The following is an 18523-nucleotide window of genomic DNA, read 5'->3' on the forward strand; positions in this document are numbered from 1 at the left end:
ATGTTTATTTGATACCGTGCCATTCGCTACATGAAAAAATTATAATGGATAAAAGTACAAAAAACATCTCTATTTTGATATTAAATTCCCATAAATTAAATTAAATTTGATATACGAGATATCAGATAAAACTTAAATGTCCGATACAATGTCCCCACATACGATTTTGACGTTATTTAATACAATATGCTTCTAACGTTCCGTCTTAATGTCATGATTGCGGGTTTCACAGACGATTTAGAATAAGGCCATTTTATTTTGTTGTTTAAAAAGAAAACTTTAAAATTAATGTTTTATGTTGAAGCTCTATCGATTCATAAAGTAGGGGTGGGGAGAGTGATTTCCTCGCGGAACTAAAGTCGTATCCGCTTTAATACAAATGAAAAGAAAATAAAACAGCTATAATAATTGTTTCCTTGTATATATTTGTGCAGAGCTGCCATGCTAGATATGTCGTAATCCTTTCGCCTTAACATTCTGGAGTGCAAAAATGAATGCATTTTCAGTGCAGAGTTTATCCATAAAAAAAAAAGAAATCGATTGCCTTTATAACTAAAATGTATATAATTAAATGGTTTCAATTCAAGTTACTTTTTAATTTGTAAACTGTTAACAAAACTCAAGCTTAACATATTTTATCTAAGAACAAAAATAATCCTTTCTTATAAAAAAAAATCAATCCTTCAGAATTTATTGAAAACAGCCATCTGAACACCATGCATTCCAACGTTTTTATTTTGTCTTACGTCTTTGAGTGTGTAACGTTAGGTGACACCAGTATCGTGCGACGTTTCTTAACATTTTGAGATATTTGGATGACACATAGGCTCTCAATTATGACGACTTTGGTATGTACACTAAAGAGATATATCCGGATGAACTGACTTTTTAAATAAAGCTTATACACACAGTGATAACTGTCCTTTCCTGGATCTTGATATATACATTTATATCTTTAACGGGAAGTTTAATACCAAAATTTGGGATAAAAGAAATGATTTTTCATTTCCTATGGTTAATTATCCATTTTAGATGGTGAACTTTTAATTGTCACCACTTCATGATGTATTTATATCTCAACTTGGTCGTGTATACAACAACGTATTTGATTTTAACGAAAAATAACTGAAAAATAATAGCACCACGGTTTTCGATATCACAAACTAGTCAAAGTCATTTATTACATTTTATAATCGGTACAATTACATCATTCGTAAATATTAATCACCATGCAGACATCTTATACGTTTAGGTATTTCACATCCAATCTTTTATGGTAACATTTTTACCACAGCACAAAAAAGTCTGCATTCTCCTCAATAGCTAACCCAACCTTTAAACTGATTTGTTCAGAACAGATATAGTTACGATACTGTTGACAGATCATTAAATATGGTATATGTTCGTATCAATATTCATTCACTCATGAGGTCTTTGCATCGGAAATAAACACATTTATTACAAACCAGTTTTGGCATGATACGGCTTATGTTTTTCTCATATATTTATGATGGTATGATACCAAACCCCTAACGTGCGGGGTAGTGCTTGATTTTCATGAGATGAAGACATGAACGTTTAATCATTTTGATTGAGTTCTGGAGCTGTCATGTCAATAACTGCGAGCTTTGATAATTCGTGTATCTGTGTCATTTTTTTGCTTAGTTTCTTTTGTTACCCATTCTGACATCGGACTCAGACAAATCCGGTAATAAGTCTAATACGGTAGGTTCTTTTGAAGAAAGGGAGATGAGATTGTAGTTACGACAATTGGAACATATCCGTTGTCATTTATAAAACGAATCTTCTATAAAGATCAACCAACTTGTGATTGCGTGATTACATAGGGACGATTTCAACTTCACCACTTGAAAATCTTGGTTACATAGTTTGCTTGTCACCATCAAATCACTATCAAGGAAATCATGATAAGATGCATATGATGTTAGAATGCTGTTATTTAGAAATGCAAAGTTCACAATTGGGAAGCTAAATCAACCATTTTGTCCTAAAGATTTGTTATTAACTGACCACCATTGTCAATTTATAGATGTACGTCTAAATATGAGGCAGACTTAAGTGTATCTGAGTTATCCTTTATCAAAAGTTCGAAGGAATATATGTGTTCAAATATAGTCACCAAATAAGTAAGTTCGGTAAGAGTCATATGTGTCCCCAATTATAAAGTGTTATGCTACAAGATGTAAAATATTTTAAATTCACTTAAAGACATGTCAGAAAGTTTAATAGAACAATTTCTGTCATAGTTTTATTCTAAAGTGTTGATTTGTTTAACCAAGTTAGGTCAAAATAAACGAATTTTGGTAAAATTTGACAAAATCAGCAGGATTTCAGCCAAATTTAAGGTCAGGAAATATAGAGCGCAGCCGTCGACAACCAAAATATTCAAGTTTGACATGTATAATGTCATTTCAAACATTATTGTCAAAGATATTTTTGTCGACGTATACGCTCTATTTATCCTTTCCAAATATTCAATGGGATTTGATCCATTTTCTTTTTGCAGGGAAATTCAAAATGCGTACTATTTGTAACGTCATGAGTAAAACGCAGGGACGTAAATTTGCAACAAAAGACTTGTTTATATCTACCTTTTTAATTTAATTATTCATTGTAATATTTTTCCAAAATCCCAATTTGAAATTTAGGCTAAAAAAGTGAGCCATTTTAGGGCCTTAACGAACCAACTCCTTTCGAATTATCATTTATCAATCAGAAAATGAACTTAAAGGATAATGTTAACTTGTTTTATTTCTTGTAAAGAAGTTCCTCTATGAATTGAGCCTCATTAATGAGTAAATTAATATGAATAATTGTTGTCCAAACTTAGCAAATAGTTTGTCAATCGAGAAATCAAGCATATTGGTAATGTCAGTTTCAGAGAATTTGTTTTTAATTAAGGTGCAATTAATCCCTTCTAAGAAAAGAATTTTAATCTTCTTTTTTATGAAATAAAGAAGAACACCACTCTGTGAATTTGTCTTTTAGTTCGGAATTTAGAATGCGTGTGTAAAGTGTATAAAAGTCAAATGGTGTATTTCTATTGCAAGATGAAAGAGTCTTAGATTGTATGTACTTAATCTTTGGATTTATATAGCATCCACAATTGATTACAAATGAACAAAAAATATTAACAAGTTAGCAAACCGATCATTTCTTACAAGTGAGCAAAATGATCCATTCTTTAAAAGTGGGCAAACATGAATATTTTTTTACAAATGAGTAAAAGGATTCATAGAATTATTTTGACTTATATGCATGAACAAGGTTTTATATTGTCTTATCACCTAATAAACGTGATAAAGGGAAGCTTTATCGTTTAAGTAATTTGCATACCATTAATGAAGCCCCTTCCAGCATGTCCAGCTCCTTATGTGCTTAGTTATAAAAAATCACCGACGTAGATTTGTTTTATTATTACAATTTTCTCCGCCGAAGAATCATTGTATAGGAGACAACTGTTTGTACTTTAAAATGTCAAACATGTTTTCTATGATATTCTTAGTTAGATGAGGTTGTACGTTTCCGTTTTCGGTCGTCCTTATTGTGCTATTCATGAACTTTGAATTGCTAACGTCACGTCAATTTATACACACGTTTATAAACGTTGTTTCTATTATAATATTTAAATTTATAGCATGACAGGTACAGGTCTCTGAGCTCTTTTAAGCTATAGGTTGTGCTAAAGCATCACATTTTGTAGGAATTATACATGAAAAAAACATCAATAATTGTGTGTACACGCTGAAACGAAACCAAATTACAGACGTTGAAATAAATAGATAATATTCATAATGTGATTTCAGTAGAAAAAAAACAACTTAGGGTTACCGTACTTGAGATTTTGCTACATACAAATCGGTATATTACTGTACATTCTGTATAACATTAAATCATATGACCTGTCTCCAAAAAAATAAACACAGTTTTAAAGACAAAACGTATGTTAAGGAGGGTAGCAAAAAACAAAAATATTTTAATTAAATTCATTTTTGTATTGCATTCCCAGAATACAAAACATTCAGATTTATTATTCCATAGGCAAAAGTTAGATATGTTATCAAACCTTTTGAGATAATCTTGATTAAAAAAAAAATATATCAAATTATATATAAATGCTGTCATATTTTTCATAAGGTACGAAATGGTATACATATAAATATTCCATGAATTACGAAATGGCATTATTATTTTCATAAATCTTCCAAATGGTACGAAATAATATACATATAAATATTCCATGAGGTACGAAATGCCATACAATAATATATCCTATGAGGTACGAAATGCCATACATAAATATGTTCCATGAGGTACGAAAAAGTAAAGTTACGGGATTGTTTTTGTGAGAGTAGAAAATGGGGTACAACATAATTTGACAATAAATAAGCTGAGAAGTTAGATCAATTATCGAGTCCATATTTTAAATTATAAAGTGCACACTCTTTGTATATTTTCGGTACGTTTCTATTTAGGTTGACCAAATCTTATTGATGTTTAATATTGCATAAGTCGTTAAAATAGATCGGTTAAATTTATCAAATGCATACGCGTCAAATTTCAGCGGTTAAATTAGATTAGTGAGAGCCGTTCTCAAGAGAAGCTTAAGTCCCTGTGATGAAATGTTATCTATTGGATAATGTTTACCAAATGATGTGAATTAAAAATAGACAATATCATCTGGCAACTAAAATCATATTTCCCCGGAATAATTAAAAGATAAATGCTACGACAGATGTTTACTTCTAAAAATTCTGAATTTATATTTTTGTTTGCCATTTAACAACGGTTATCTTGGGTCATGACGTAATTTTTTATGAAATTTGAATCGACGTTTTATTGAAATGTTGATAGATTACAAAGACGTCTGAATAATAAATGTATGTGTTAACTTTCTAATTACTCGCAAAAAAGGTTTCACCTTTTTAAGAGGCATAAGCTACGAGATATATGTTTTTCCCATTCATTAATGAAAGTGACAAAATTCGCTTTAGCAGCCAGTTTTTCTAAATTTTCTGAAAACTAGAAACATTGCTGAGGCCAAACCAATTTAATTTCTTGTTCTACGGATTTTTTGACTCCAAAATTTGGGGCGAGCGAGCGATTTAGAAATTTTAATAAAAATATATTTAATTTGGAAATTTTTGAGGCGAAGCTTGAAAAGTAAAGGCGAGCGATTATATTTTTTTTTTGTAAACATAAAATAGTAGGTTTTGACAATATTAAAACTTGATTTATCACTTGTAATTTGACATTTCTTTAATTTCTGAAGTATTTTTTTCCCTGTTCACTAAGAAATAATTAAATCTGGTCTATGTATGTGTGACTGACAATGAGACAATTCTCCATCCAAGTCATAATCAGTTTGAGGACAACTCATTAATGTTATAAATATCCCTTTTTCATGTTTTATGAGGGAATAAACAAAAGTTATAATATATTTGTTTGTACAAAAGGGCTCATATTTTCTCAAAGAACTATATATATATATATCTATCTGGTATTAAATGGTCAAACTGATGTCCAAGAATTTTGTAATATTCCTGGACTTTAACCATGTTAACACATTTACCTTAACAGTTTAATATTATTCAATAAGTGGCCCCCTCTTTTAGAAAAAGTTGTTTAAAATATGATGTAACTCTCCTCTTTTTGAGTACAAAAAAGTTTTCAAAGGTTTTGCAAAGAAGAACTATACAAATCCTTGGTATTTCTATTTTCTTTTCTACATCAGTAAAATGACCCCTTGTCTGAGGGAGGGTTGTTCTCAGCCTGATAATAACAAACACAGGTCAAAGTACTTCCTTTTACACAAATTCGAAAAAACAACGATCTAATTTATATATCCAAACGGGAAAATACCTATGAACAACATCAACAAACGATAACTGCCGAACGAGTTGCCCCTGAATCAATCAGGACAGGAGCATAAACATGCAGCGGCTATGGATAGTTTTGTTTCGCCAGCATACCATATAATTATAGTTGAATGCAAATTCTTCAGAAGTTCTTTGTACTTTATAATTTCTAGCAACGAACATTTTTTGATAGGGAATATAAATTAGGGGTACTTTTATATTTAAAATCGTTATATACAGGTTAGCCTGTGATTTTAAAAACAAATGTTGATATCTTTTTATATTATATACACAAAAAAACGATGCAGGAAATGGACATGATTACATTTCCGGATGCGGGAAGCGGGAATATAAAACAAATTTAAAAAATCTGTTTTGAAAAACATAGGTGCGGGCGGGTCCGTCGAACAAGTAATCACATTGGTGTGGCCTGATAAAGTATTTACTTGCGGTAAATAATTTGACCTCATTGAAATCGTATTGACGTGACCTTCTATTTAACATCTTAGCTACAGATTTGTCGTGTTTCGCAATTAAACGGAATAAAGGTAAACGTTGAAATTGAAACTATCAATTTATAAGTATATCTATGTTTATATTGGGTTATATAACCACTGGCGGTCTTCATCGTTAATTAGATGTCCTATAGACTAACATATATACGAAATGCGAAAAAAATTTATCAATTCCATACATTGTTATGTTCTTTTGTAAGTTTGAAAAAAACATATCAGTAGGTTATAAATCACATATGATAATTTGAGTCAAAACGGTGAACATAACTTTCAGAGCTAATGCTCTTTGACATATAAATCATAACAATCATATATATTAATTTTTATATCTATAAAAACAATTATTATTTTTGTCTTAATGATGATAATAATAAGCATGATAAAAGTGATAATAGTGTGATCACGTTTCTAAAAAAATTGAAATTTTTGAGTTACAGAAAATACCGTAATAATGGGGAAAATATAATGTCAATAATACTCATTATGTAACAATAATACGTAATATAATATTCCTTTAAAGGACACAGCGTCTGTTGATAGTGTTTATTATGGGTAGTTTTAATAAGCTTCGGGGTTGGAAGTTAATTTCACAAATATTTAATGATAGGTAACACCGAACAAAATGTTATGAAAATAACAAAAACAAGTAACTGTATTGTTTTTCATGCACTGTTAAAATTAAACGATAGAACAAACATTTCAACCAATTTACCATTAATATGGTTTTAAAGTCGGGTTTATTGTAATAAATTTAATATCCCGCAAAAATTTGAAGTCTTAAAACTTATATAAAAGTCTCTAATTATAATTGAAAATAAAAATATCGTTTCATACGAAATACGAATAATATTATGTTTCTCATTTAAGTTCGAATTACCTGATTAAGACACTCCTTTTCCATCTTCTATCTGCAAAGGAAGGTAAAGTTTTACTGAAAGTGTTAAATATGTTTTAGAATCTTTAGTACCTGCGACTATATTAAAGGTAGATAGTGGTTTAAACTGTTGCTCGATGGGGGGCACATGTTAAGCAGGATCTGCTTAACCTACCGGTGCACCTCCTATCACCCCTGTTTTGGTAAGGTTCGTGTTTCTCAGTATTAAGTTTGTTGTGTCTTGTTTTGTATACTGTTTTTATTTTTGTCTTTTTCGTATTTTGACATGATGTTGTCAGTTTATTTTGGACTTATGAGTTTGAATATCTATTTTATATCTTTCGGCTCTATTTTTAGAACAATTTGCCAGAATGAAGTTTTCCTCGGGCGTTTTTTTTTTCCTTAAAACAAACCCCATTAAAACTAGGATAACGGGCCATCAAATAACATATATTCTGTCTTGTATAAGAAATACATGCAATATAAAACACATACAGTCTTTTAAATGAATTACATTCTTCTTTCAAAATTTGTTTATCTCATTAAAGGTTTATGAACCGAGTGATTTCTGCTATTTTACATTCCAAGGTTGCGAAACCACTCGATTTATTTTGATAATGTTTTCTTATACTTTCACGTATATATACCCGTGTGAGTGAATATCATTAGTTACATTGTGTGCTAGTGACCTAATCCGATATATATGGGGTCAGTAAATCACAATATGAAATTTACTGACCCCGTATATATCGTATTAGGTCACTAGCACACAATTTAACGAACGTATCTTACCGTCTATCTTTATATGTTGTATTGAAAATAGTGGCCTATCAAAGTGATTAAGTCTTCAATACTATTAGTATTAAGAACCTACTTCCATTGGTCTATACGAAAAAAAACTAACAACAACTTGTTAGCTTGAAATGCGTTTTACTAATTTATTTCAATCGATCATTATTGTAATATCGCATTGAACCTTAAAGATATTTTCTCCACACCGTGTTTTTAAAAAGGGACGTAACACCACTACTAACCGTGTATTGAAATAAGCCCCGCCTCCCTTTTAACCTAATATGGAATATCATTCAAAAACAAATGCCAACAATAACTACTTGGTAGCTTTAAATATGATTCTGAATTTATTTCAATCTTTAATCGTCTGTTGAAACCATTAAGATTTTTTCTCAGTACTGTTTTGTTTTTATAAAGGGTCGTAACTCCACTACTAACCGTGTATTGAAATAAGGCCAGCCTACCTTCCTAGCTAATATGGAATATACACGGTATCCACGAGGTTGCTTTTAACCAATCATATTCCTAGAAATGCATAGGAGGTAAGACAAACAGGACGATGTTGTATATATCACTACTTTAGTATGGCAAACGTCATTTTTCATTCAAGGTACTGTGCTATCAATGTATGATAAGCATATAAAAACTGAAAAAATAAACAAGAGTTTTAATTGACATACCCTAATCTTGATACAAGAAAACTTATATGCAAATTTATGATTAGTGAGCAATCCATCGCTATTGAAACTGGAAAATATGAAAATATGCCACGCCCTCTCAAAGACTTTGTAGTAAGTGCAAAGTTCTAGATGACGAATCCCATTTCTTTTTAATATGTAAAATAAATGAAGAATCTCAAAACAAAGTTTTTTTTCTGATAATAAAATGAAATATACAGTACTAAATCCAACCACTGGTCAGCAAGTGAAATCTTCAATATCCGTAATTAAACAGTAATTGGGATTGAGAACAGGGGGTACGTGAGGTTGTGTGTTATGTTTTAATTGTTTTATTTTCATTTTTATGTGAATGTAAATGTCATCAGTATATTGTTGTTATCACATGTAATTGTCATGTCTTTGGCCCGCCTATGGGTGTAATGTGTGCCTTAATCAAGTATTCAAGTCATTATTCAGACTGCTGAGTTATATCAAGTATCTGCGTGGGTACGTCAAGCTTACAAAATAAAAAAAACTTCTTCAATATAACTGTTATTATAAGCTGAATGTTTTTTTCTTTATTTTGAATACATAAATAGGTTCCCTGTGTTCTTCGGGCGTATATTTAGTTTACACTTTTTAACATTGCGTATACGCCCTATTGGCAGTTGGCTACACCCAGCAGTATAATAAAATGAATGCGGCAAAACAATGCATCTTCTGAAAATAAAGATGTTTTGCAAACATTTCTTTAATCGATTGCAAGCTCTTGTTCCATGTAAGGTATGTAAGTGCCCATGACGAACAAGAAAGGTTTTATGAAGACATTTCAGTTGAGATAGAGATGAGAGTGTGAACATGCCTTTTTCAGATAAATAGCAACATTATTATATGAAGGGGTTTGGCCTGACAGCAGGGTAAAACTCTTAGCTGCCCAGAAAAAATATACCCAGTACCGTGGCCTATAACAGATAACTAAGCCAATATTACTCATGTTTGCAATCATCAGTGATTTACAGTTATTCCTTTTATCGTTTATTTACAAAGCAGCATCAAAAAGGACAGACGATACCAAGAAACCAAATAAAATTTACGAGTCGTTTATTTTACATTAACAAAAACTATGTGATGTTTCCTTGTAATGTGAATTAAGTTTAACATAACCATTGCCAGAGGGGTTTAGAATTCTAGTTTTTTCATAATTGAATATTTATAATATGGTAAAAACTTAGATCTTACCTTGAAATTACATGAATTATGCTTGTTTCACTCATCCTGAACAGCTTGGCGTGTTATTTGCTGTATGATTTCAGATTGATTTGTTTAATTTCATTTTTATTGTAAAATATCAATATCAAGTGGGGATATGTTTGTATCTAACAAAACTTGAAATGGTCTTCCTCATGACATCATGTATAGCTAGTAGAGGATCTTGAAGGGGTCTTCATTTTTGAATTTTTTTAATTTCAGGCGTTATTCTCTGCCCTTAAATATGTTTTCCCGTTATTCTGCTTTATAATTTAACACTCCATTTTTTTTTATTTTTGTCAAATATTTTTGTTGTGTCGAATAGCATTTTAGAACGTCTATTATTATACATTTGACAAATCAAATTTAATATCTAATAAAAAAACAAACTTTAGCAGGAAAACTTAACATTGACCAATGAACAGGGTAGCGAACGCACGATTCAAGCCAAGGAGACTGCGCTACGATCTCACAGCGACGTAATTACGACCTCAATACGACCACCACGTTCTTATTGCGATCCAACCAAGCTTACACCACGACTATACCTCGCTTATACCACGCTGTTTAAGACTAAAGTTCGAATTTAACACGCCGATGTCGTCCTCATCACACTCTTCTTACGACCAGACTACGATCATACGGCGACCATCTTGCTCATTGTCACTGTCATATAAGATATATAAAACCTCTCCGTGTTTTGTTTGTCTGTATAAAATATGGACCTCTTGTCCTTTATCTCCAACAGCTCAACCATTTTTGACAAATATGTGTCATCCCTACTATCGTTCACTTAAGTATCATCATTTGATCTTAATGGACAGCAATATGTGGTGATAAAGGTTGGATTTGTGGGTCCGACAATATCTCTACTGGATCATGATTCGTTACTATCAGATGTTCCTCTGGCTCTACCGTTTCGACTGCCATAATGCCCACGAGTTCTGGTACATCTTGGTTACATGACTGTATTATTTCCGAGGAACTCTACATATAATGAGAAATACATGGAATTGAACAGTATGTATATGGAACTCGATGTTGACGTTATTGCTGCGTAGTAAGATCGCGGTGTGAACGTGGTATGATCGTAGTATGGTCCTGGTAAGAGCGTTCTTTGATTGCAGTAGAAGCGCGGAAAGATCGTGTTGCAATTAGATAAATCGTGATATGGTCATAATGAGGACGTTAAAAGTGTAGAAAGATCGTGATGGTTGTAGTGAGGTCGCAGAATAAGCTTAGTGAGAACTTGGTACAAAAATAGCGGAATCGTTAAAGAAGCGTAATGGGGACGTAGTAGCAACGTGAAAAAAACAAACATAGATTACTTTAGCTGTATTTGGCAAAACTTTAAGAATTTTGGTCCTCAATGCTCTTCAACATCGTACTTTTTTGGGCTTTTTTAACTTTTTATCACTACATTGCACTAGTTATGAAAAGGAGTTGGTAAAAATGTATTTGAACTGATAACCGCGATATCACCACGATTTGAATGTATTTTAAATCGCGGTGAGCATGGTGCGATCGTGGTCTTATGTAACTGGGGCTTTAATAAACGATATTGCAAAAGATCAAATACTTTTCTAAAAAAATAAAAACAAAATTTCGAAAAATAACTTTTTGTTTCTTGTTTATGATATTCAAGTACTGTTCATAAGAGTTCAAAGGAATTTATGTACTAATACATTTTTTTAAGTTACTATTACTATTGTAATTAACATGATTAAGACATGAAACTGATTTGTTAGCACTATGTGGCAGTACAATCATGTTTTTAGTTTTATTTATATTGATAGTAAGTTGCTAATTTTTTACAGAAACTACTAAATATATTTATACTGTTTTTTAATCTCTAGTATAAAAAGTAGATCACCTGCAACAGATAGTAATCTACTGATTAAGCCCACAAGATTTGGTGGCATGGAGTCCTCAGAACAGATGATATTACCAAATTTATTTATATAAATTATAAAACGAATTGGACTAATGAAGCCCCCTTGTTTTTCTCCAAAAACGATCTCAACGAAATTCATGAAATTAGATGCATTTCAAGGAAGTGTCAGATTTCAAATACTGCTCGAATCCCAATGTTTTTTTAAAAAGGCCAAATAAAGTACGCTGTTCAAGAGCATTGAGAACCAAAATTCCTAAACGTTTTGCCAAATACAGTTAAGATAATATATTTCTGTTGTAGAAAAATCAAAAGTTTTGTAAACAGTTAATATGACCATATCAATGATAGTGCTGACTACTGGGTTGGTGATACCCTCGGGGAATTATCACTCCATCACCAACTATATCTTGTAATGTAGATCCACCAAACCAAACTAAACGCAGATGTTATAGTACAAAAAGTCATGTATTTTCATGAAATCGCCTTTGGTGTACATGCATTTGGTGGTGAATTGTCATGAAGCAAATTTATCGATTACATAACATAACAAATAGAAAACTACGATCCAATTTTTGTAGATAGTGGACGGTTTCGTGTCAAGTCGTAGTCGATCTTTAAAATAAGAATGTGAAATAGCAGAGCATGGAAACATTAGAAATGCTTATTTTACTATCAAATTTCAACAATTACAAATACATACATAAAATATGTGGTATAATTGCCGATTGTTGAGACAGCTATTCAGCTTAGTCCTAATGACGTGAATACACGGCCCTATACACTGACATCTTCCAACAATTAACAAATCCATTCCAGTAAAACGCCCCAATATGACCAAGTGTGAAACATTTCAAACCATACATAGTTATACCAAAAGCCTGAAATTATTACAAACTGATGAATGACATGTAATAACAAAGTCAACAACCAATGACAACCACTGACTAGTAGACTTCTGGCTTGGGACACGTACAAACATAATGTGGCAGGATTAAACATGTTTAACTGAACACAGTCTTTTGATTTTAATATGTTTAATTCAGGGGACATGTTTTCCATAAAATAAATGTGAATTTAGGTAAATTTTGATTGGATCCCAAAAACTAAAATATGACACCTCTATACTATTGCTTAAATGCTGGGTTATAATCCTGGTACTTTTGATAAATATTGAAAACATTTTTTTGACAAAAAGATAACGGTCACGATCCAGCACATCTTACAAAAATGAACAAAGTGTGTCACTCATTTGGTTTCCTACTTTGCACATCTATATCGTTGAGTAATACAATATTCCCATCAGACTTTCTACATAATACTGTTACCTTATTATTTACTGTGGCATTTGCTCTGTTTTTTATTATAAGTTATAAAATATTCAAAATTATGACCACAACCTGCAAAATTTCCTGTAAATTACAAATTTAGGGGCAGCAACCCAACAACGGGTTGTCTGATTCGTCTGGAAATTTCAGGCCGATATATCTTAACCTGATTTACATGATTAACCGTTTTCAGATTTGCTCTAAATGCTTTAGTTTCAGAAATATAAGCCAAACACTGCATTTTACCCCTATGTTTTATTTTTAGCCATTTAGCCATCTTGGTTGGCAGGTGAGGTCGTCGGTCGCATTTTTAAAAATTAGATACCCACATGATGATTGTGGCTAAGTTTTATTCAATTTAGCCAAGTAGTTTCAGAGAAGAAGATGTTTGTAAAATTTAAGACTGACGACGGACGACAAGTGATGAGAAAAGCTCACTTGGTCTTTAAATGTAATGACATAAAATAAGCAGAACCTAAAACGTACCTTGCAATTATGATTTGTTCATTCATCCTTTAAATCTTTACGTGTGTTTTGCTAAAACAATTTCTGACTGATTTGTTTAATTCCATTTTCATAATAAAATATGTATATGACGTGGTGAAAATGTATGTACAACAATTGAACTAAACTTCCTGAAGATATCCAATAAGGGGTTCTTTAAGGGTGTTAATGTACGTATTTTTTTTCCCGGTCATTTTACATTGCGCTTGATTATGTTTTATCTTTGTTCTCTTCTCGTTACATTTGGGCATCCCATTTTTTGTTGGGGGGAGGGGGGCGTTTATGCCACATTTCTCTATTTTCTTTATCATTGTTCTGTTCTCTGTTATCCAAATATATATCCTGATATTTCTGTATAAAATGGTACATTCATTCAATGTCTGTACTATAAAGTGTGTTTAAATTAAACTGTTTATTAGTATATATTTAAAATTAATGGATATGATTTGGCAAGTGTCCCGTTATGAGTTTGAGAACAATCAATTATGGTTTAAAGATTTGTAGTAATCATTGATTCCTTGACGTTATTCTTATCGTTGTGTCGAATATCATTTTAGTATGTATGTTATTATGCTGTGTACATATGTTTTGTTAGTATACAAACATGTATTCCATGTTGATGGATTAAGACTACCGGGGAAATTATTTTACTCTTACGCGGGTATAAATCATTTTTTTTCTTAATATATGATTTCGCTATATTTTTTTATAAAAGAACTTTATCACATACTCAATAGAAAAATGAAATAAAAAAATGGGGTCACCGTTCATTTAAGCTCACAACCTGCCTCCGGAAATAGCATACATTTTTGTCCATGTCCTTTTTTTTGTTGAACTAATAGGAGAAATAGAGATAATATCGAAATAAAAAAAGTTTACCGATGAGTTAAAAAACACATTTCAATTTTAATGCCAAAAAATGGCATTTTCAAACCAAGGAAAAATAATTTGGAGCTTTTAAATGATATAAACATTTTAAAAGTTATCTGGGGCCAAACCGAATCGAGTTTTTTGGTTGATTTTAGTACCATATCATAAAGTAATAACTTATAGTGTAATATATAAAATTGTATTGAAAAAACAAATATTTAATTGTTTGCTGAAATTTTTGTACCCGCGAGCCTCCTTAAAAAACCATGCATCAATGACTTCCTTTTAAGCAGTAAACATCTTTCATGTTAATCATGATAGTAAACGCAATTATTACAGTGTTCCTTTATCGTATATGGTTATATGGTATGTTTCCATAGAACGCTCAACCAAGTCCCAACTTGTATTAAAACACAAACATTCCGACCAGTTGTGGACGACAAATTACAGACTCTAATAGATGACAATACCTGACATGGTACTATGGTCAAGTAATGCATGAAATGTTTTCCTAATCTATTGGTTAATCGTAAAATTATTTTATCATGCTTTCATTTTAAATTCCTTCAGATAAGCTGTTTATATCACAAATTTAACTGACAAGTCTGTATATTGGCATTGTATTTTAAGCATCCTTTGTCACGTGCGTAATCTTTCTTACATTTTAGAAATTAACACAGTAAACCAAAACTTAATTCTCATGTAATATGACCCTAGCGGAAGATGAAGATATGAAAGAAGGGCGTCAAAAATTCGAGAGGGCAATCTTGATTTAGAAGACTTCTTTATATTAATCCGATGCTAATGTGTTTGCCCATGACTACGTTGGTGTCGTAAATAAATGTTCAATAAGCTCATAATATTTATATCACTGCAAGCTGAACTTAAGAAATGTCCTACTTCTTTTTTGTTATCAATTTCATCCATATGGTATTGCAGAACCTGTATTCAACCGATGGTTATTGATGTGATTTAGTCTAGAATGACATCATATTTAATATACTTTGAGTCTATCAAGATTACATTGATGAAAATTAATTACCTGGATTTAAAAACATGTTAATAAAGAACAGGGCATAACTGTTTTAAAAAATATTGATCAGAACTGAATTTTAAACTCATCTAAAGACATTGTTGATATTATCATTCAATATAAGATTCATAAAGATATGACAAGAATTATACACATCAGAGCGCTAACGAAGCAATTCTCAATGTAACCAATATATCCAAGGGTAATATATTTTGTATAATAAAGATTTCACTATAGTTTAAACATCATCAACATGATTGTATAAGAAAACTGAAAACATTTCATTACCTGTAAAGAAAGAAAAACAATGTATAACCTAAATTATTGAAAACAGTAGACCTAAATAGTTATCAAGGTAAATATATTTGACTCAGTTAGTATTTTAATGTAGATAAAGGAAGATGTGGTATGAGTGCCAATGAGATAACTCTCCATCCAATTCACAATTTATAAAAGTAAACTATTAAAGGTCAATGTACGCTCTTCAACACGGAGCCAAGGCAAGATATAAAAAAAGAGAAATATTTATGAACCACATCAACAAACGACAACTAATGAACATCAGATTCCTGACTTAATACAGGTGCACAGACTTTGCGGCGGTATTAAATGTTTTAAAGGTAACGAATCTTCTCCCTTATCTTAAACAATACTGTAACATCACAACATAGAAAGACACACTATAAATATCAATTGAAATGGCTTATGTATATGGATAAGAATGTAAAATGTACCATTCTTGATAATTTTGTGTTTTAGATGAGAATAAAATTTATATTTATATTACGAATATAATTGTATAAGGAAACTGACTCGTTTCCTGGGTAAATATTAGAACTTTTAGACACAATCAGATTTTTAATCATAAAATCTGAAAACAGGAAACCGGAATATTTGTCAAATTTAAATCTATTTGACACATCAAAAATAGGATTGTATGAGGAAACTAACAATTTTTCATGACCTGAAATAAGTATAATACACTTAAAACTATAAAATTGTTATCATAAGGTCTCAAGAAATAGAAAATATTTCGAAAGTAATGCTAATAAACTTGAAAATTTCTTTGTCCATAATCCCCAAACTATAAAAACGTTTTATGTGTACCTGGATTAGAACTATCGGAGAGATTTTACTATTAAAATCTGCATCATTGACTTCCTTGAAAGCAGTGAACATCTTTCATGTTTATAATGATAGAAACATTAGTATTACATTAAAACTTAATCGTTTACGATTATATGGTGGGATTCTATAGAAAGCTCAAACAAGTTCCGATTTGTATTAACAGACAAACAATCAGACCAGTTGTGAACTACATATTACACTCTAATAGATGTCAATAACTAACATGGTCAAGTAAGGCATGACATACTTTCCTAATTGGCCAAGTGGTCTAAGTAGTTACTACTGTAATCACTAGCCAGTCAACATTGACGTTTTGAGTTTTGAACCCCGCTCGTGCAGGTACACTCTACGGGCACTCCGGCTTCCTCCACCAATAGAAACTGATTGCCATGAAAAAGCCTGTATGCGGTGCTTAAAAGTGGCGTTAAAACACCAAAAATCGACCTAATTTATAAAAAAAATTCTTCAAAATATTTTATCATGCTTCATTTCTAGTTCTTTCAGATTAGTTGGTTATACCATAAACTATACTGGCAAGTCTGAATATTGGAGAACATGACATTGTATGAAGGTTCCTGGTTCGATTCCTATTCCGGGGTGAAAATTTCAGGGACTGAATTTTCGGTTCTCCCTTGACATCATTTGCGTGTATGGTTTTGAGAAAACGATGAAAACCCGTCGAAAGGGGACGATAAATGGCTGACCCGTGTTAAGAGAGAGACATATCTCTTGCACGTAAAATACACCCTTGTAGATTTCGAAATAGAGAACGTTTATGCCACTACAAGGCAGCACTCGCAAAGTGGAAAGCGATTAACATGAACTGTAATAATTTTTTTCCCAATCCACGATAAATCATAGAATAAATATGTTTAAACTAGTCTAATGTATGTATCCTTCATCGAGTGCATAATCTCTCAACATTATTTTAGAAAATTAACAGTGATTTTTTGTAAGTTCTAACGAAAGAGAGAGCGGGAGAAGAAGATGTTTTTGTTGTTTTGTATTTTGTTACTGGTTCTACATGTAATCGTATTCGTAAAGCCATTTTGATGCGATTTTTTTTTACTTTATTCAAAAGCTGTGCTGTGACATAAATGTGCTAGGTAAGAAGGAGGGTTTAGCGCTCACAATAATTTCATACTCCACCATAGTAGTTATGCTCCTGTCTAAACTTATTGGTATCTTAATCAAGCCATTGATTGTTTCTTATAATGCCGTGTCTAGGCCTCTTATAAATGACTATATAGTATCGATTTTACTGATTGTTATAGGCCGTATGGTGTCCAATAGTTGCTTAAACGCATGGCGTGTGAACTTTGGTGGATAGTTGAAGCATTGACATCCGCAACTATAACCTATAAAAGGGGCACGAGCTGTCAAAATCATGTTCACCAATTTGACTCAAATTTTCATATTTTATTTATAACAATGTAAAACATTTTTCCAAACAATCAACAGTATAAAATAAACAATTTACAGGCCATGGTCTCAATAAGATTTAGCTTCGTTTCGCGTGAATTTTAGTAATGACGCCATCTAATTAAATTTTGAGTTGAACTTCTATGACCATATATGCGGGGTAAACATAAACATAAATATAAATAGATTAAGAAACTCGTGTATTTAGATTTTTATAATAAAGGTCTTCTTAATTTTGTATTATAGATTAAAAATTATGTTTATCGTCGTTTTTTCCTAAATAAGAATGATTTTTTGTGGATCGAATCAGTCAATCAAATTATTAACCTTTTTTTTCACTTGCAATGTTGACATTCTTTTCCTTTAAATAACCGTACACG

The 18523-nt window shown here is 31.5% G+C and overlaps 1 protein-coding gene across 1 annotated transcript in view; it reads right to left on the bottom strand.

The window, feature by feature from the left end:
- The window catches only part of LOC134727741 (putative ankyrin repeat protein RF_0381), a 56414-nt gene extending 42632 nt beyond the window's left edge, over positions 1-13782 (bottom strand). The window contains exons 1-2 of the mRNA XM_063592128.1: positions 13673-13782; positions 7272-7302 (exon numbers count right to left, since the gene is read on the bottom strand). Of these exons, the coding sequence (XP_063448198.1) occupies positions 7272-7295 (24 nt within the window). The 5' untranslated portion in view covers positions 7296-7302; positions 13673-13782. The remainder of the gene's footprint in view (positions 1-7271; positions 7303-13672) is intronic.
- Positions 13783-18523: the final 4741 nt, after the last annotated feature.

Source organism: Mytilus trossulus, chromosome 8 (genome assembly GCF_036588685.1).
Source record: "Mytilus trossulus isolate FHL-02 chromosome 8, PNRI_Mtr1.1.1.hap1, whole genome shotgun sequence".
Classification (NCBI taxonomy): domain Eukaryota; kingdom Metazoa; phylum Mollusca; class Bivalvia; order Mytilida; family Mytilidae; genus Mytilus; species Mytilus trossulus.